We start from the raw sequence: 17319 nt of genomic DNA, 5'->3' as shown, positions 1-17319 counted from the left end.
TGTGTCATAATCTAGGATAATCTTTTCTCCTTAAGATCACATCTGCCACATCTTTTGGTAATCACAAAAGTGCCTTATGGTAACATTATTTGGGGGTTGGGGAGGCATTACTCAGTCTACCATGGCTGTGAAACTCTTTTGAACTTGTGGACCGTCTGAAATGGTCTTGAGGACCCTCAGTGTTTCCCAGATCATCCTTTGGGAACACCTGTAGTAGAAGGAGCAGAGGTTGGCACCTATGGAGTGCACACAGAGTAAACTTGTACAGAGAAATGGCATCAGAGTAATTACTGAAACATGGCTCCCCCTTCTGATCCCCACCCCCATCACCTTAGTGTCTACATCAGTGTTTTTTAACCTTTTCTATCTCACGGCACACTCGAGCCTATAGTTAAACTTTCATGGCACACTTAAATTGTGTTGATTCAAACAAAAAAAGAGTAAAAAAAAAAAAAGGAATATACTTACTGTGCTTTGAATTTCTTTCAAAAATAATTAATGGTCTTCAAAAATTATCATGGTGGTACACCTAAAGATCATCTCATGGCACACCAGTAGGCCACAGCACACTGGTTGCAAATCACTGGTCTACACTGTAATTGAATTTGCATGGAGAGCAATTGGCTTATGCCTGTTGTTTCTATTGTTCTGCCTTACCCTGGTATATATCAGAATCATGTTAGAGCTGGGTCTATAGCTCCTCAACCAGGGGAGAAGATTGAACTTCCTAGAAAGACGTAGTGTTGTATAGTGGTTATGGGTGTAGACTGACCCCATTCTGTGTGTACTCAAATCTCAGCTCCACCACTTACTTCCTGTGTGACCACTAATGAGACTTACAGACTTTTTACGTGTTACCTTTCATGGGGCCTTCCTGACACTGTTTTCTTTGTTCATCACTTGCTTTTTACCTTCCTGCCACTGCCAGCTAATATAGGGATCTGGGTATATGTGATTTGCTGAGCAAGTACTCTCAGGAGAAGGGGACTGAGGGAGGCAGGATGGGGCAAGGGAAGGCTCCAAGCAGGGATGGTATCTAAATTGGAGTCAGATTTGGTCTGATCCCACGGGGAGTTCCAGAGCAGAAATGGTACTGCAGAGCTGTCTAACCTTTTGTTTTTCATGGTGATCACTGGTAGTAGGCTGTCTGGCCCTTGGGGGTTATTCTAGGGAGTAGGGCTATATTAGTATGCTCGGGCTGTCATAACAAAATACTATGGATGTCATGGCTTAACCAACAGGATTTTATTTCTCACAGTTCTGAAGGCTGGGAAGTTCAAGATTAAGGTGCTACCATGAGGCCCGTCTTTCCCTATAGATGGTCGTCTCCTCATAGTGTCCTGACGTAAGGGGGAGAGAATGAAAAGAGAGGGGGAGAGAAAGAGAAAGAGAGAGAGCGCACAAGGTATCTAGTGTCTCGCCTTATAAGAGTACTAATTCCGGGCGGTGCCTGTGGCTCAGTTGGTAAGGCGCTGGCCCCATATACCGAGGGTGGCGGATTCAAACCCGGCCCCGGCCAAACTGCAACCAAAAAATAGCCGGGCGTTGTGGCGGGCGCCTGTAGTCCCAGCTACTCGGGAGGCTGAGGCAAGAGAATCGCTTAAGCCCAGGAGCTGGAGGTTGCTGTGAGCTGTGTGAGGCCACGGCACTCTACCGAGGGCCATAAAGTGAGACTCTGTCTCTACCAAAAAAAAAAAAAAAGAGTACTAATTCCACCATGAGGGTCCTACCCTAATGACCACATATAAACATAGCTACTTCCCAAAGGCTCCATCTCCAGATATTCTCACATTGGAGGTTAGGGGTTCAACCTATGAATTTTGAGAGGGGACATAATTCAGTAATAACATGGGTATTACTTCCTGCGGAGAGGGCAGCTCTCATTAGGCTGAGGATAAGTTTCTGGAGAATTGGGTACTGAGAGCCCCTACCTACAGCCATCAATCAATGTGGCTGGGAATGGCTGTACAGTGTTTCCTATACTAGTGGTCTGGCTCCCAACTACCCACTGCCTAACCCACTGCCTCTTGTGCGGGTCTGGAGCCTCATCCCTTCACTGCAAGGGAATCACGACTGTGAAAGAATTGGACACAGAAAGCATTAAGGGTGGGGACAGTAGTAGAGGTGAGTTTTACTTTGTTTAATATTTTTGCTTGTCTGTATTACCTAACATTTCTACAGTGGTTTGTATTATTTTCACAATTAAAATATTAAATAAAAACTAAGCCTTATTTTTCTTCCTTGTGTCTTATATTCCGGTGGCACCTGGGTTTCTTTTGCCATATTGTGATTTGTTTTCCATTTTCCTTCTTCTTCCAACCTGGTTGTAGCATTAGCCTTGAAGGTGTATTATCCTAGAGTCTAATATCAACAAAGCAAGAGGGGCTTGCTGCCCTGCTATGCTGGAGACCCTGTCCCCACTTTGGCTATTTTGCAGCTGTGCTCTCATCACAGGCAGGAGTTTGTGGGATTAGGACTTTACTCACCCAGAACCCTTGCCTGCCCTTTGTTCTCCACTGTGGGTACCAGGACCCTGGAATCCCATGCCCAGAGACCTTGCTCCCAGGACATGCACAGGCCTCTTACCTGCAGCCTGTTCTTCTGAGAGCTGATGGTAGAGATGGTATGATCACATGTTCTGAAAAGACCTTCCTGTGATATACTCTGAGTTCATTCTGCATGAACATGCATTTAGAGTTCATATGGAGTCTGGACTCTGTAGAATCTCAGTGGGAATTCCATCCTTAAGGATCCTTCCACCATTTTCTCAGCATCTTACCCAGTGGTCTCAAAAAATGAAAAGATTGGTGGAAATCAGTGAGAGATGGAACCAAGGTGTTGAAAACCTTCATCATTAAAAGATGACAGCAGATTTGGGAGTGAGGAAGGACAGATTTGTACATTGTAAATGCTCCAGACTTTCTAAGGACCTATGAGACTGGTCTGACAAACATAAACGAAACATTTCCTTCAGAAAACCCCTTCCTGAAGGCAGCACCTAGCACTAGAACAGGGACCTTCAAGGATTTTCTGTATTTGTGAAATGATTGCTTTACAGACCACTGCTTTGTTCTTTTTCAAAGGGTTCCCCCGAGGGACTTGGCTGTGCTGCTATGCAACAAATCCAATGCATTTTATAGCCTTGGGAAGTGGAATGAGGCATTTGTTGCTGCCAAAGAATGTCTCCAGTGGGATCCAACCTATGTGAAGGTAAGGTGCTGGGGGAGGTGAATGAGGCTATGGGGAGCAAGTGAAGGTATGGGGAGGGGGTGAATGAAGAGTATTGGGGGTGGCAGCTGGGGCTGCTGCTTTCTCCTCCTTAAGCTGACTCTCCCTTCTTTTTAAAATAGAAATGGTAGGAGTGCTTCTAGTTTAACTCTCTTTGTACTTTGGACAGATGCCTATAGGGATTGCGAACATTATCTTGAGAAGAGAAAACCATGCCAGCCAAGAGTTTAAATGCACTTGTAGGCGACGGGGGAGTTTGACTTCTCAGTGAGTGGAGTACAGTGGAGATCACAGAGGAGCTTGTTTTGTCTAATGTAGTCACACCATACATCATTATCTGTTTATATTCTTTGCTGTTTGCAAGTTTCATCTTGACAAAGCTTTATTTCAAATGCAAGTTATGAGGACAGCATGATGCAAATCCTTCAGGAGTATTTCTTACAGTAGAAACCATTCCTTTGGAGGGATAAGGGAAGTTTGGGAGGTCAGTAAGACCCTTTAAGGTTGTTAACAGGTTGATAAATTATCATTTGGTTGTCTTTTCAGTTAAAATGCCCAGAGTGCCACTCTTCAAGGCAATTTCACTGTTCTTGGTGCATCAAGGTTGCAGACAAAGGAGTGGAGTATCATCCCAACCCTTGTGTAATTCACATTCAAGCTGGGGAGAGGACTAGCTTTAAAATCAGAGGCCTTAAATTTAATAGCAATTCTGAAGCTGGCCGAAGAAGCATACATAAAATTAAGTGTCAGATTAGTGGTATGGACAATTTATAGAGTGGCTCCACAGTAAAGTGGGAAAAGCACAGGCCTTTCTGTCTTATGCATTGCTATGTACTGATTTCAACACCTTGGATGAACTTATTTTTCTGTCTTTAAATCATAATTTCCTTAACTGTAAAGTGAAATAATGTCTATGCCTTAGAGTTGCTTTGAGGGTTAAAGAAACATTAAAGTTGGCACTCAGTGAACACGAGTTCTTATCATTCATGTATCTTTAGTGGTCTGTGTTTCATGCATGACTGCTTGAAACAGAACAGAAGGGAGTGGGGGACGTTTGACCTATAGATCACTCCAAATCTGAGACAGGGGTTTGGTTATTTTACATTATAAGTAGGTACTGATTCATAAGCCTCTTTTCTTGGAGTGTGAATAATTTGGAAATTATTGACTAGTTTTAAAAATGGGAGTACATTGATAATTATTCTCAAAGGTAGTTTGGAACTTTCCCATCTTCTAACTGGTATGGGATGGGAGAGTTGGGTTTTGCTTAGATCCCTGAGGTGGAGGCTGCGGCTGTGGCCCCAGAGGCTGTTGGGGTCCTGGGTGATATTCCTGGATTCTTCTTCAAGGGACTAAACCTACAGCAGCCTCTGACAGCACAGCTGTCCGTGGGCCTCCTCCATTCTTGCCTAAAGCTCTTGGGTGTCTTCCCCAAGAGTCTCTGCTGTCTTCCCCAACAGTCGTCGTCCTCTGTAGTCTCTAGGGAAGGAAATTTTTTTTTCCCTTCTACTCTCTTTTGGTTTAGTGTCTGTGGCCCTACAAATTAGACTGTCAAGAGACTGATTAACAGGAGAAAAGCATAAGAATTTTATTTGATTTTTTTTTATGTGACATGGGAATCTTCCTAGAAAAGAAGTGAAGACCTCAAAGAAGTGAATAGGCCTGAGAGCTTATATATAATTTTAAACAAAGAGTGATAAATCGTGGCGATGACAGGACAAAGGGTTTTCAATGCTTCTAGGAGCTACAAACTGTGGGAAGGGGTGTGTGTGTGTATGTGTTTGTGTGTGTATGAGAAACTAATTAAAGATATGGTCTATCTTAGCAAGGTTTGTGTAGGCCCATTTTGGTGCTGATGTTTTGTCTTCTTCCTGGCCATAAAACTTCCCTAGGAGAAGGGATTCTGGCAGTTCTCATTTCATAGGAATTTCTCCCTTTAGTCAGTTAAATGAAGAACTGGAACAGTTTCTTTTTTATATCTGTTGAATCTCAAATGCCTTCAGGTAAAAATAATCCTTGTGCCACACTGGCATCTTTGGGGATGATATATTCTGATTCCCTTCACCTCCTTCCAAAACAAAACAAAACAAAAAAAAAAAAGAAAGAAAGAAACTTTAGTCTGAAGATAGCAGAGAAATGGGAGATTCTGTATGAACTTGGCTTGCTTACTTGGTTGGAAAAACAAAAGAAACAATTTTTTTTTCCTTTTTGTAATTGTTATCTGAGATATTTAGACTTTCAAATGAAGGTTAAAAATTGTTTTAACCTTCAACATGTTTTAAAACAAGTCAATAATCACAGATTTGGTGCTATGTGGAATTTTTAAGTGCTTGCTTGCATTTTTATGAAACAGTGAACACTTAGAAAATCAACACTTTATGCTGATTCAGATGATCAAAGTGGGAAAGGGAATATTATTTTGTTTCTATTCAAAAATCCTTTTTACAGAAATCAAAAAATTTTTCCTGGATTTCTGGTATATCTTGCTGATAATATAGCAGATGTACAGCTCAGTAAATTTCAATGCTTATTATTATGCTTTTTCTCCCACTTACATACTCAGTGGAAATTGTGTTTACTTTGAAAGGAGCAGGAAACAACTTCTGTGTTTATATGACAATCTCATTCTTTTCCTGAACACTAGTTATAGGATTTTTTCATTCTTCTGTTCTGGCCCAGGCTGTGATTTGAGGTAGAAACCACACACACACACACACACACACACACTCACACAAACACACATATTTTTTTTTATTAAATCATAGCTGTGTACATTAATGCGATCATGGGGCACCATACACTGGTTTTATAGACCATTTGACACATTTTCATCACACTGGTTAACATAGCCTTACTGGCATTTTCTTAGTTATTGTGTTAAGACATTTACATTCTACATTTACTAAGTTTCACAAATACCCTTGTAAGATGCACTGCAGGTGTAATCCCACCAATCGCCCTCCCTCCGCCCACCTCCCTCCATCCTCCCCTCCCTTTACCCCTTCCCCCTATTCTTAGGTTATAACTGGGTTATAGCTTTCATGTGAACGCCATAAATTAGTTTCATAGTAGGGCTGAGTACATTGGATATTTTTTCTTCCATTCTTGAGATACTTTACTAAGAAGAATATGTTCCAGCTCCATCCATGTAAGCATGAAAGAGGTAAAGTCTCCATCTTTCTTTAAGGCTGCATAATATTCCACGGTGTACATATACTACAATTTATTAATCCGTTAGTGGATCGATGGGCACTTGGGCTTCTTCCATGACTTAGCAATTATGAATTGGGCTGCAATAAACATTCTGGTACAAATATCTTTGTTATGATGTGATTTTTGGTCTTCTGGGTATATGCCTAGTAGAGGAATTATAGGATTGAATGGCAGGTCTATTTTTAGATCTCTAAGTGTTCTCCAAACATCTTTCCAAAAGGAATGTATTAATTTGCATTCCCACCAGCAGTGTAGAAGTGTTCCCTTTTCTCCACATCCATGCCAACATCTCTGGTCTTGTGATTGTGTGATATGGGCTAATCTTACTGGAGTTAGATGATTTGCAAATCAAAACAAAGTAGTTTTGATTTGCATTTCTCTGATGATTAAAGATGATGAGGATTTTTTCATATGTCTGTGCTGTGCACCTGTCTTCTTCAGAGAAGTTTCTCTTCAAGTCCCTTGCCCAGCCTGCTATGGGATTGTTGTTTTCTTGCTTATCCATTTGAGTTCTCTGTGAATTCTGGTTATTAAAACTTTGTTGGAAACATAACCTACAAATATCTTCTCCCATTCTGATGGCTGTTTGCTTGCTTTACTTACTGTGTTCTTGGCTGTGCAGAAGCTTTTTTGTTTGATCAGGTCCCAGTGTATTTTTGAAGCTCTTCAATTGCCCGGGGTGTCCTCCTCATAAAATACTTGCCCAGACCGATTTCTTCAAGGGTTTTCCCTGTACTTTCTTCTAATATTTTTATAGTTTCATGTCTTAAGTTTAAATCTTTAATCCAGTGAGAGTCTATCTTAGTTAATGGTGAAAAGTGTGGGTCCAGTTTCAGTCTTCTACAGGTTGCCAGCCAGTTCTCCCGGCACCATTTGTTAAATAGGGAATCTTTTCCCCACTGAATGTTTTTAATTGGCTTGTCAAAGATCAAATAACGGTAAGTAGCTGGATTCATCTCTTGGTTCTCTATTCTGTTCCAGACATCTACTTCTCTGTTTTTGTGCCAGTACCATGCTGTTGATCACTATAGATTTATAGTATAGTCTGAGGTCTGGTACCGTGATTCCTTCTGCTTTGTTTTTATTTCTGAGTAATGTCTTGGCTATTTGAGGTTTTTTCTGATTCCATATAAAATGAAGTATTATTTTTTCAAAATCTTTAAAGTATAACAGTGGAGCTTTAATAGGGATTGCATTAAAATTGTGTATTGCTTTGGGAAGTATGGACATTTTAACAATGTTGATTCTTCCCAGCCATGAGCATGGTATGTTTTTCCATTTGTTAACATTTTCAGCTATTTCTTTTCTTAGAGTTTCAGAGTTCTCTTTATAGAGATCTTTCATGTCCTTTGTTAGATAAACTCCCAAACATTTCATCTTCCTTGGAACTACTGTGAATGGAATAGAGTCCTTAACTGTTTTTAAGGACTCTATTTTTATTGTTGGTATATATGAAGGCTACCAATTTATGAATGTTGATCTTTTAACCTGAGACACTGCTGTATTCCATGATCACTTCTAAGAGTTTTGTAGTAGAATCCCTGGTGTTTTCCAGATATACAGTCATATCATCTGTGAAGAGCGAAAGTTTGATCTCTTCTGACCCTATTTGGATGCCCTTGATCGCCTTTTCTTCCCTAATTGCGGTGGCTAAAACTTCCATTACAATATTAAAGAGCAGTGGAGACAATGGCTGCCTTGTCTGGTTCCTGATCTGAGTGGAAATGATTGCAATTTAACTCCATTCAATACAATATTGGCTGTGGGTTTGCTGTAGATGGCGTCTATCAGTTTAAGAAATGTCCCTTCTATACCAATTTTCTTAAGTGTTCTGATCATGAAGGGATGCTGGATATCATCAAAAAGTTTTCTGCATCAATTGAGAGAATCATATAGTCTTTGTTTTTTAATTTGTTTATGTGCTGAATTATACTTATAGATTTACGTATATTGAACCAGCCTTGAGACCCTGGGATAAAACTGACTTAGTCATGATGTATAATTTGTCTGATGTGTTGCTGGATTCTGTTTGTTAGGATCTTGTTGAATATTTTTGCATCTATATTCATTAGTGATATTGGTCTATAATTTTCTTGTTGGGTCTTTTCCTGGTTTGGGGATCAGGGTGATGCTTGCTTCATAGAACGTGTTGGGTAGTCTTCCTTCTTTTTCTATATTTTGGAACATCTTGAGTAGTATAGGTACTAATTCCTCTTTAAAGGTTTGGTAGAATTCTGACGTGAAACCATCTCGTCCCGGGCTTTCCTTTTAGGGAGATTTTGTATGGTTGATGCTATTTCAGAACTTGATATGGGCCTGTTCAACATTTCCACTTGATTCCGGCTAAGTCTTGGAAGGTGAAGTGCTTCCAAGTATTGGTCAGTTTCCTTTAGATTTTCATATTTCTGAGAATAAAGTTTCTTGTAATGTTCATTAAGGATTTTTTGAATTTCTGAGGAGTCTGTTGTTATTTCGTCTTTGTTGTTTCTGATTGATGAGATTAGAGATTTTACTCTTTTTTTCCTGGTTAGGTTAGCCAAAGGTTTATCTATTTTCTTGACCTTTTTAAAAAACCAGCTTTTTGATTTATTGATCTATTGTATACTTCTGTTGTTTTCAATTTCATTTAATTCTGCTCTAATTTTGGTTATTTCTTTTCTTCTACTTGGTTTGGGGTTGGAATGTTCTTCCTTTTCCAGTTGCTTGAGATGTCCCATTAAGTTGTTAACTTCCTCTCTTTCCGTTCTCTTGAGGAAGGCATGCAGTGCTATAAATTTCCCTCTTAGGACTGCCTTTGCAGTATCCCAGAGGTTCTGATGATTTGTGTCTTCATTGTTGTTTTTTTCCAAAAATTGGGCAATTTCCTTCTTAATCTCATCGCTGACCCAGCTACCATTCAGCATAAGGTTATTTAACTTCCATGTTTTTGTATAAGTATGCAGATTCCTGTTGTTACTGAGCTCAACTTTTATACCATGGTGGTCTGAGAAGATGCAAAGAATAATTTCGATTCCTTTAAATTTACTGAGGTTAGACTTGTGACCTAAGATGTGATCGATTTTGGAGTATGTTCCATGGGCTGATGAGAAGTATGTGTATTCAGTTTTTTTTGGATGAAATGTTCTGTAGATGTCTGCTAAATCCAAATGTTGGATGGTTAGGTTTAAATCTAAAATTTCTTTGCTCAGCTTCTTATTGGAGGATTGATCCAACACTGCCAAAGGAGTGTTGAAATCTCCAACTATTATGGAGCTGGAGGAAATCAAGTTGCTCATGTCTGTTAGAGTTTCTCTATAAATTGAGGTGCATTCTGGTTGGGTGCATAGATATTAATAATTGAAATCTCATCATATTGAGTATTACCCTTAACAAATATGAAGTGACCATTCTTGCCCTCCTTACTTTTGTTGGTTTAAAGCCTATTGTATCTGCAAATAAAATTGCGATGCCTGCTTTTTTCTGGTTAACATTTGCCTGAAATATGGATGACCATCCTTTCACCCTGAGTCTATATTTATCTTTTAAGGTAATATGTGACTCTTGTATGCAGCAAATATCTGGCCTGAGTTTTTGTATCTAGTCAGCTAACCTGTGCCTCTTTAGAGGACTGTTTAAGCTGTTCGCATTCATGGAGAATATTGATAAGTCTGGTAAAATTTTGGGTATTGAGTTTTTCGAAAGTCCAATGGACACATTTAATCCTTTTGCCACTGTGGAAGTTGGAGTTTGATCAAAAGTTTCTGAATGAGTTTACTTTTGTGGTAGAGGATTGGGCTGGTCATTATGGAGGATAGGTCTGAGAATATCCTGAAGAGCTGGTTTGATTACGGCAAATTTCTTCCAACATATGAATGTTGTTAAAGTATTTAGTTTTTCCATCATAAATGAAACTCAGTTTAGCTGGATAAGGATCCGGGGTTGAAAGCTATTTTGTTTTAGGAGGTTAAAAGTCAATGGCCATTCTCTTCTGGCTTGAAAAGTTTCAGCAGGGAGATCTGCAGTCATTCTAATATTTTTTCCTTTGTAGGTAATGGATTTCTTACGTCTGGCTGCTTTCAGAATTTTCTCCTTCATATTAACTTTAGTGAAGTTAATTATGATATGCCTGGGAGATGTCTTATTTGGGATTGAGTCGTGCTGGGGTTCTGAAACTGTGTGCTATCTGAATTTCAGAATCTCTTGGCATGTCTGGAAAATTCTCTTTCATAATTTCATGGAAAAGGGACTCTGTGCCTAGCAAGGCGACTTCATAAATTTCAGGGATTCCAATGAGGCGGATATTAGCCTTCTTCAAATTATCCCAGAGATCTCTGAGAGATTCACCCATATTGCTCTCCATTTCTCTTCCTCTTTGAGAGTTTGGGAGTGTTCAAAGGCTTTTTATCTTCAATGTCAGAAATCCTTTCTTCTGCTTGCTCCACTCTGTTACTGAGGGCTTCTATTGTATTTTTCAGATCTTTGAGGGCTGCAAATTCTTGCTTCAGTGCCTCAAAGTATTTGGTGGTTTAGTCTTTAAATTTGTTAAATTCTTGAGACAACTTATGAATTTCTATTCGAATTTCTAATTCCGACTTTTGAATTGGTGCTCGAATTTCTAATTCCAAAATTTCCTCCATTTTATTAATCTTGTTTGCACTCCAAATTCTGAATTTGATTTCTGACATCTCGGCCAGCTGTTTATGAATGGGATCTTCAGTTACATCTGCCATATCTTTCCTTGGGGGGGTTGATTTATTCTGGTTATTCATATTACCAGAGTTTTTCCGCTGATTCCGGCCCACGATTGTTTTACACCGTTTGATTTTTCCCTTGGAGCTTCGTCGAGGGCCCGTACAATACTATAGCCTGAGAAACTGGGGACCTGTTTGGTGTGGTGGGGCTAAGTGGTTCTGTCTTGTTTTCAGCTGGTCTCTTTCAACCCTAGCGAAATAGTTACTCTGGGTTGGAGTGTCAGCTGTGGAGAAATACCAGCAATTGTGTCACTCCGCCCCCCACAGGCAACAATTGGAGAAGGAAAATCAAACCTTCCTACAACCACACACCCAGGGCCCCACCTGAATAGTCGTCGGGTGATTGGCTCAGTTCAAAAGGTCCAAGTCAATTGTCTCAGTGAGCACCTGTCTCAGGTGGGAGAGTTTAAAAGGTCTCTGGCAACTGGATCGCAGGGGTCTGGTGACTAGTCTGATATGGCTTGCTCTAGTGCTGCGTGGAGTCAGGAGGACCTACCCAGCAAATAGATTAGTCTGGGAAGGTGGATGCCTCCTTTCCCACCTTGCACCTCTGTGACACCCAGTTACTGATAGTCCCGCAGGGCTTTGACCCAGTTGCCTGTAGTGAATAGATACTCTTGGGGTTTGCACCTGCTTGAATCACAGGGAAATCTATTTCTGCTCAGCCAGTCTGCTGCACTCTGCCTCTATCTAGCAGGGGGAGATAAGGCCTGACAACCTCGGGCACTTGATGGAGGCTGGGGGGTGTTCAGTCAGTTCCAGCCCCACACCGATTGATGTTACTGACAGAACAGAACAGAACAACTTTGCGGGAATTTGCTTCTGTCCCTGCTAAATTCCCCTGCAGAAGAGAAGCTGTTTTGAGTTCTCAGAGCCTGCGCCTCAGGCCCTGTCTTTGCTCCTGCAGGTTTGTACTTGGTTACCTGTCAGTTCTAGCCTCCTGTCTTCCTTTGTCTATAGGCTGACAATCCCTTGAGGGCCGGGTGCATCTTAGGCTCAGTAAAGTGGTCTTCTGGGTCAGCCCCGCCCTGGGAACTTCCCGGCTCTGCGCATGCGTTTCTAGTCCCCGCGCTCCACCCAGGCTGGTACCACCTCAGGCAAACCCTTTACTCATGGGGCCTGTGTTTCTGAGGCAGATCTATTCCGTGGTGGTTGCCACCTGAGTAGATGCCCGGCCTCCTCTGGTTTCCCAGGGTGACAGGGGGTGTGGGTTCAGAATATCCGGGAGTGAGCCCTATTGTTGCTAAAAGATGGCTGCTGCTTTGTGCCTCGGGGCACTGCTGCTCCGGTGTGGTTCCCTCTTAGCCGACCATCCTCTCCTCATTCCTGTGCCCCAAAGTCAGCACTGACCAGCTGCAGTTTAGGCCCTGTCCACACCCCTCAAGAAATCACCCAGGAATCTGGACTCCTGGGGGACAGGCCTCCAAACCTCAGAGTGAGAGTGGAGGGGAGTGCTGGGAGCTCAGAGTTGCAGGTAGAGAATATATACAGTTTTACACAGTTTTATGCCTGGCAGGAGAATGCCGTGGCACCCTAGTAGGGGAGGTAGGTCCAATTTTTAGAGGGTCTCTCCTGTGGAGTATAGTGGGAGGACCTTTGAACTCTGCTCATTTGTTTGTGGGGCACTCCGAGCCATTCTCATGGGGGAGCGGACTCCTGTCCACTTGGTGATGGATTTTGTACCTTTTATTTGTATCCTTGGGGTTGCAGCTCACCTCAGCGGGGTTGATGTGCATTCTTCAACCTTCCCTCTAGGTGCAGCTCAAATCCACCAGGTTACTTGCTAAATTTCTATCCTTTAACTCTCCTTCTGGACGGGAGCCTCTGTGGAAATCTGGCTTCAGTAAGCCATCTTGTCTCCCGAAACCACACATATAAATGGAAGCAGGCTTACTTCCCTCTGTGTGTCTTGTATGTTAGATAGTGTGTAAGTCATGGATTTAAAAATGATTATTTTCTTGGCAGTTTAAAAAATGACAGGAAAATAGTGGTACAGAATATAGAATGTAGAAACCCTATATCCATTGCTTGTTAGATGTCCATGTTTACATGGAAGTAAGACTTCTGGAGTTAGATTTTCCCACGTTTTCTTCCAGCAGCAGGTAAAAAGAGTTGTAGTGCATTACTGTTTTGCTTTTTTTCCCCATATTCCAGGGATACTACCGCGCTGGTTATTCCTTGCTGAGATTGCTCCAGCCTTATGAAGCTGCTCGCATGTTTTTTGAGGGTCTGCGACTTCTTCAGAACAGTCACGATCAGACACAGGTTGCTGATTTCCTTGTTGGAGTCTTCACCACTATTAGTGGTAAGTTGGAATTGGAGTACTTGATATTTTATTTGAATAGTTCCTGGGTACTCAGGCTTCTGGGAAGATAATTTCTTTGTGGGTAATTTATGTAGTTTGAATGAAACTGGTTTGCATATTAGAAAGCATTTTGGAAGCTTCGTTAGTTAATGCCTTTGTAAAAACAACAAAGTCCTTTTGTACAAATGACTTAAAGCTTTGGGAGCTTCATTTCAGATCCCTTAAGTGTTCTGTGTTGCTATTCATAGAGATTTTTAAATTTATTCTTGTAACTGTCTTATGTGACTTTTGCTCTTTCCTGTGATTTTCACATGTGTTTCTTTAATATGTAGAGAAAATAATCTGTTTACTATGAAAATAACTTGAAAGGTCTGATGTAGGATCCTGTGAAAGCTGATAATCAGTGCTCAGCATCATTGTGTGATGCTTATTGCCCCACACAGCATCAGCAGAGGACTCACATGCTCAGTCTAGGAGGAAGGGAACCCTTTTGCATTGCTGCATTAGATTACTAGTTATATGACCTGGCCCATGAGATGGCTTTGTCAGTGGCTCAGATTAGGTAGAACCAGAAACTTGTAAAGCACAATGTAGTATGAGCCTTTTAAGTGAGGGTGCAGTCTAAACTTCTGCCAATAACCAGGCTGCCGTCTTCAAATATTGTGTTTGATCAAATTTAAGTGGAGCTGATTTAAGCTATGCCATTTGTTTATCTTCTGCCTATAAGAGACAACCCCATTTGTAAGATATGGCCCAATTTCAGAGATGTTAGATTGTGAAAAACGGGATATGTTAGCATAGCTGAGAGACAGTCTTATCTTTCAGATGAGGGCACTTACTGCTGACAATTGATCATCTGTTACTCATTTAGCTGTTCCCATTGGTATTGTGGGAAATTCACTTCTGTGGTCTGTGAATGTAGTCCCACAGATTTTGACAAATTTGGCACAGAGATGGGGTGAGAGAGTAGCAGGAAGTAGGAAAAAGTTAGAGGCAGGCACAGCCATCGCCCCCAGATGGAGAAGCAGGAAGTCTTTATATAAAGACTAATGGGTCATAGCTATCCCCTTGGTCTTTTGCCTACAGTGGCCAAAGCTGGTCTTTTTTTACCTCCTAGTATGATGGCTTTGCCTATTCCCTGCACTTCCTCACTGTCTTCTCTGTGTCTTTTAAAAGTTACTCTTTTGTTATAACCCAGGCCGGAGTTATGGGAATTCCAAACAACTGCTTTTTGATTTCCCCTTGAGATAACCTGGGTGGTTTCCATTCTGCCCCCAGCCGGAAAGGGGACAGTTAACAGAACTTCTTAAAGCAATGTGTCCAATATATTCCCACCCTCTTTGAAGGGTGAATGTATGTTCAGGGCCCGATTAACTTATGGAAATTTTGTATCCTTTTGTATAGTGTATATTTGTTTTCATACTTATTTTTTGAGATTAATAATCCTGGAAGAAGTACCAAGTTATCTGACACTTGGACACTCTCACCCATGAGCTTGCAAGATGTGATTTGGAGGATCATGAGATGTAGTAGGTAGATGGCCACTGGGTTAGAAGAATGTGTATTGAGTAAAACTGTTGGTAGATCTAGGTCCCAGTCTTGGTTTTTGTCGTGAACTTGCTGCATGATGTCATGAATATTACCTTCATTTGTCATAATTTCTAATCTGTTGGGTAACAATAATATTTGTCACATTTTTCAAAGTAAGTGAGTTTTGTAATTTTCTTTAAGCTTCTATTTCCTTCTTTGTAAATGGAGATAATAGGCCCTGCCTTAGTGATTTGTGTGAGGGATTAAATATAAACATACATCACTGGGCTTGTCAAATGGATAAGTTAAGTTCACATTATGCTGCCTAACTCTTAGGGGATTGATTTTTATGGGTGAACTTAAAACAATTGCCATTTCTGGCCATGTTAAGTAGTTCATACCTATAATCCTAGCATTTCGGGTGTTCGAAGTGGAAGGATTGCTTGAGGACAGGAGTTTGAGATCAGCCTGAGCAAAAGTGAGACCCAATCTCTACAAAATATAGAAAAATTAGCTGGTGTGGTGGCACATGCATGTGGTCCTAGCTATTCAAGAGGTTGAGGCAGGAGGATCACGTGAGTCTAGGAGTTCAAGGTTGTAGTGAGATGTGATGAGGCCATTGTATTCCAGACTGGGGGACAGAGCAAGACCCTTTCTCAAAAAAAAAAAAAAATCCTGCCACTTAAGTCAATTACTAAAGACTTTATCCCACTTTGAAAATGCTTTCTTTCTGGTGTCTTTAATTTACCATTTGTCTATGTGTGGCCTTAATTGGAGGACCTTTTCCCAAATGTTCTGGACTTTCCTTATGTTAACATTTCTTAACTATGGAACTTCCTTTTAGGTGACTCCATTGTTTTGCAAAGTTTCTTGCCCTGCTTTGATCATATTTTCACAAATGGATTCTCAACAGAAGTGTGGCAATCTGTAATAGAAAAGTTGGCAAAGAAAGGATTATGGCATGTAAGTAAAAGGAGATGGCTTTTTTATGGGGAAAATATACTCTTGATTACATGTTGGCTTGCTGTTGACACTGAGGAATTATAGTTTATTTTATTTGTTTGTCTTAATACCAGAATAACATTTTAGTGAGATAAATTAAAGGTGGAAAGTCATTGAGATAGATTAATCATCAAGTTTTAAAGATGGGAAAAATACTTACATTGTATTTTTCTACAACCTCACTCCTTGCTCTGTATCTCCATTGTCATCAAAAAAATGTAAAGTTCAGGTGCTAATGATAAGGTGGAATTAGTAAAATAAAATAGTTGCCTGTTCATCTTCACAGTCTTTTTTATACTAGCATTAGCTAGTGTGGGCCCAGATGACCTGCTACTCCTACTTGAGGCTGGTTTATTTATAAAGAAAAGAGATTTATTTGACTCATGCTTCTGCAGGTTGTACAAGAAGCATCTGCATCTAGTGAGGGCTTCAGGGAGCTTCCAATCAAGGTCGAAGGTGAAGGGGTGCAGGTGTGTCACATAGTGAGTGCAGGAGCAGGAGAGAGAGGAGGTGGTGCCAGGCTCCTTTAAACAACCAGCTCTTGTGTCAACTAATACAGGTCAAGGAAGAACACACCCATTAGTGCAGGAAAAGCACCAAGGCATTCATGAGAGATCTTCCCCCATGACCCAAATACCTCCTACTAGGCCCTGCCTCCAACACTGGAGTTAAAATTTCAACATAAGAGTTGGAGGGGCCAAACATCTGAACCATATCAGGGTAGGACCTGAACCCAGGGCCAGGAATCCATGGAATCAGGAGCAAATGAACCATGGGATATGGACTTCAGTTTTACACAGACGTGTCCTTGAATTGTAATCTTTCACTTACTGTTTTGGGCTCATTACCTCCTCTCTGAGCCTCATTTGCTCATTTGTAAGTTGCATCATATAAACTTATACTCTCAAAGATTGGTAGGAATTAGAAATAATGGACTAGATCATCACGTAATAGTAATATGAGCTAATATTTGTTGAAGGCTTACAGTGTGTGCCAGGCATTGGACTAAGAAGTTTTATAATACTTGGTATATGAATGTCAATGGTAGTGAATGGTAGTGATAATTGATGATGCACTATAGGCATGTATAAAAATGAGCTGAACAAGGCTGGGAGTTTGGTTAGAAAGGGCCTTCTGGGTTTTCTAAGCTGAGAAGTCCAGAAAAGTCACCAAGGCAAGGATAACCTATTTAGGACTATAGATCCAGGCAGGTTGAATGACTTTAGGATAGAGAATTAAGTTTTTGGCAATGTCACAGATTCCATTTGAAATCTAAGGAAATCTATGGGTTTTCTTTGTGTGCTCAGACAG

At 40.9% G+C, this 17319-nt stretch overlaps 1 protein-coding gene across 1 annotated transcript in view; it reads left to right on the top strand.

The window, feature by feature from the left end:
• TRANK1 (tetratricopeptide repeat and ankyrin repeat containing 1) overlaps window positions 1–17319 on the top strand; it is a 126458-nt gene that overhangs the window by 1428 nt on the left and 107711 nt on the right. The window contains exons 2-4 of the mRNA XM_053600052.1: window positions 3084–3210; window positions 13326–13476; window positions 15851–15969. Of these exons, the coding sequence (XP_053456027.1) occupies window positions 3084–3210; window positions 13326–13476; window positions 15851–15969 (397 nt within the window). The remainder of the gene's footprint in view (window positions 1–3083; window positions 3211–13325; window positions 13477–15850; window positions 15970–17319) is intronic.

Source organism: Nycticebus coucang, chromosome 8 (genome assembly GCF_027406575.1).
Source record: "Nycticebus coucang isolate mNycCou1 chromosome 8, mNycCou1.pri, whole genome shotgun sequence".
Lineage (NCBI taxonomy): Eukaryota > Metazoa > Chordata > Mammalia > Primates > Lorisidae > Nycticebus > Nycticebus coucang.
This window is presented reverse-complemented; position numbering and strand designations above follow the sequence as displayed.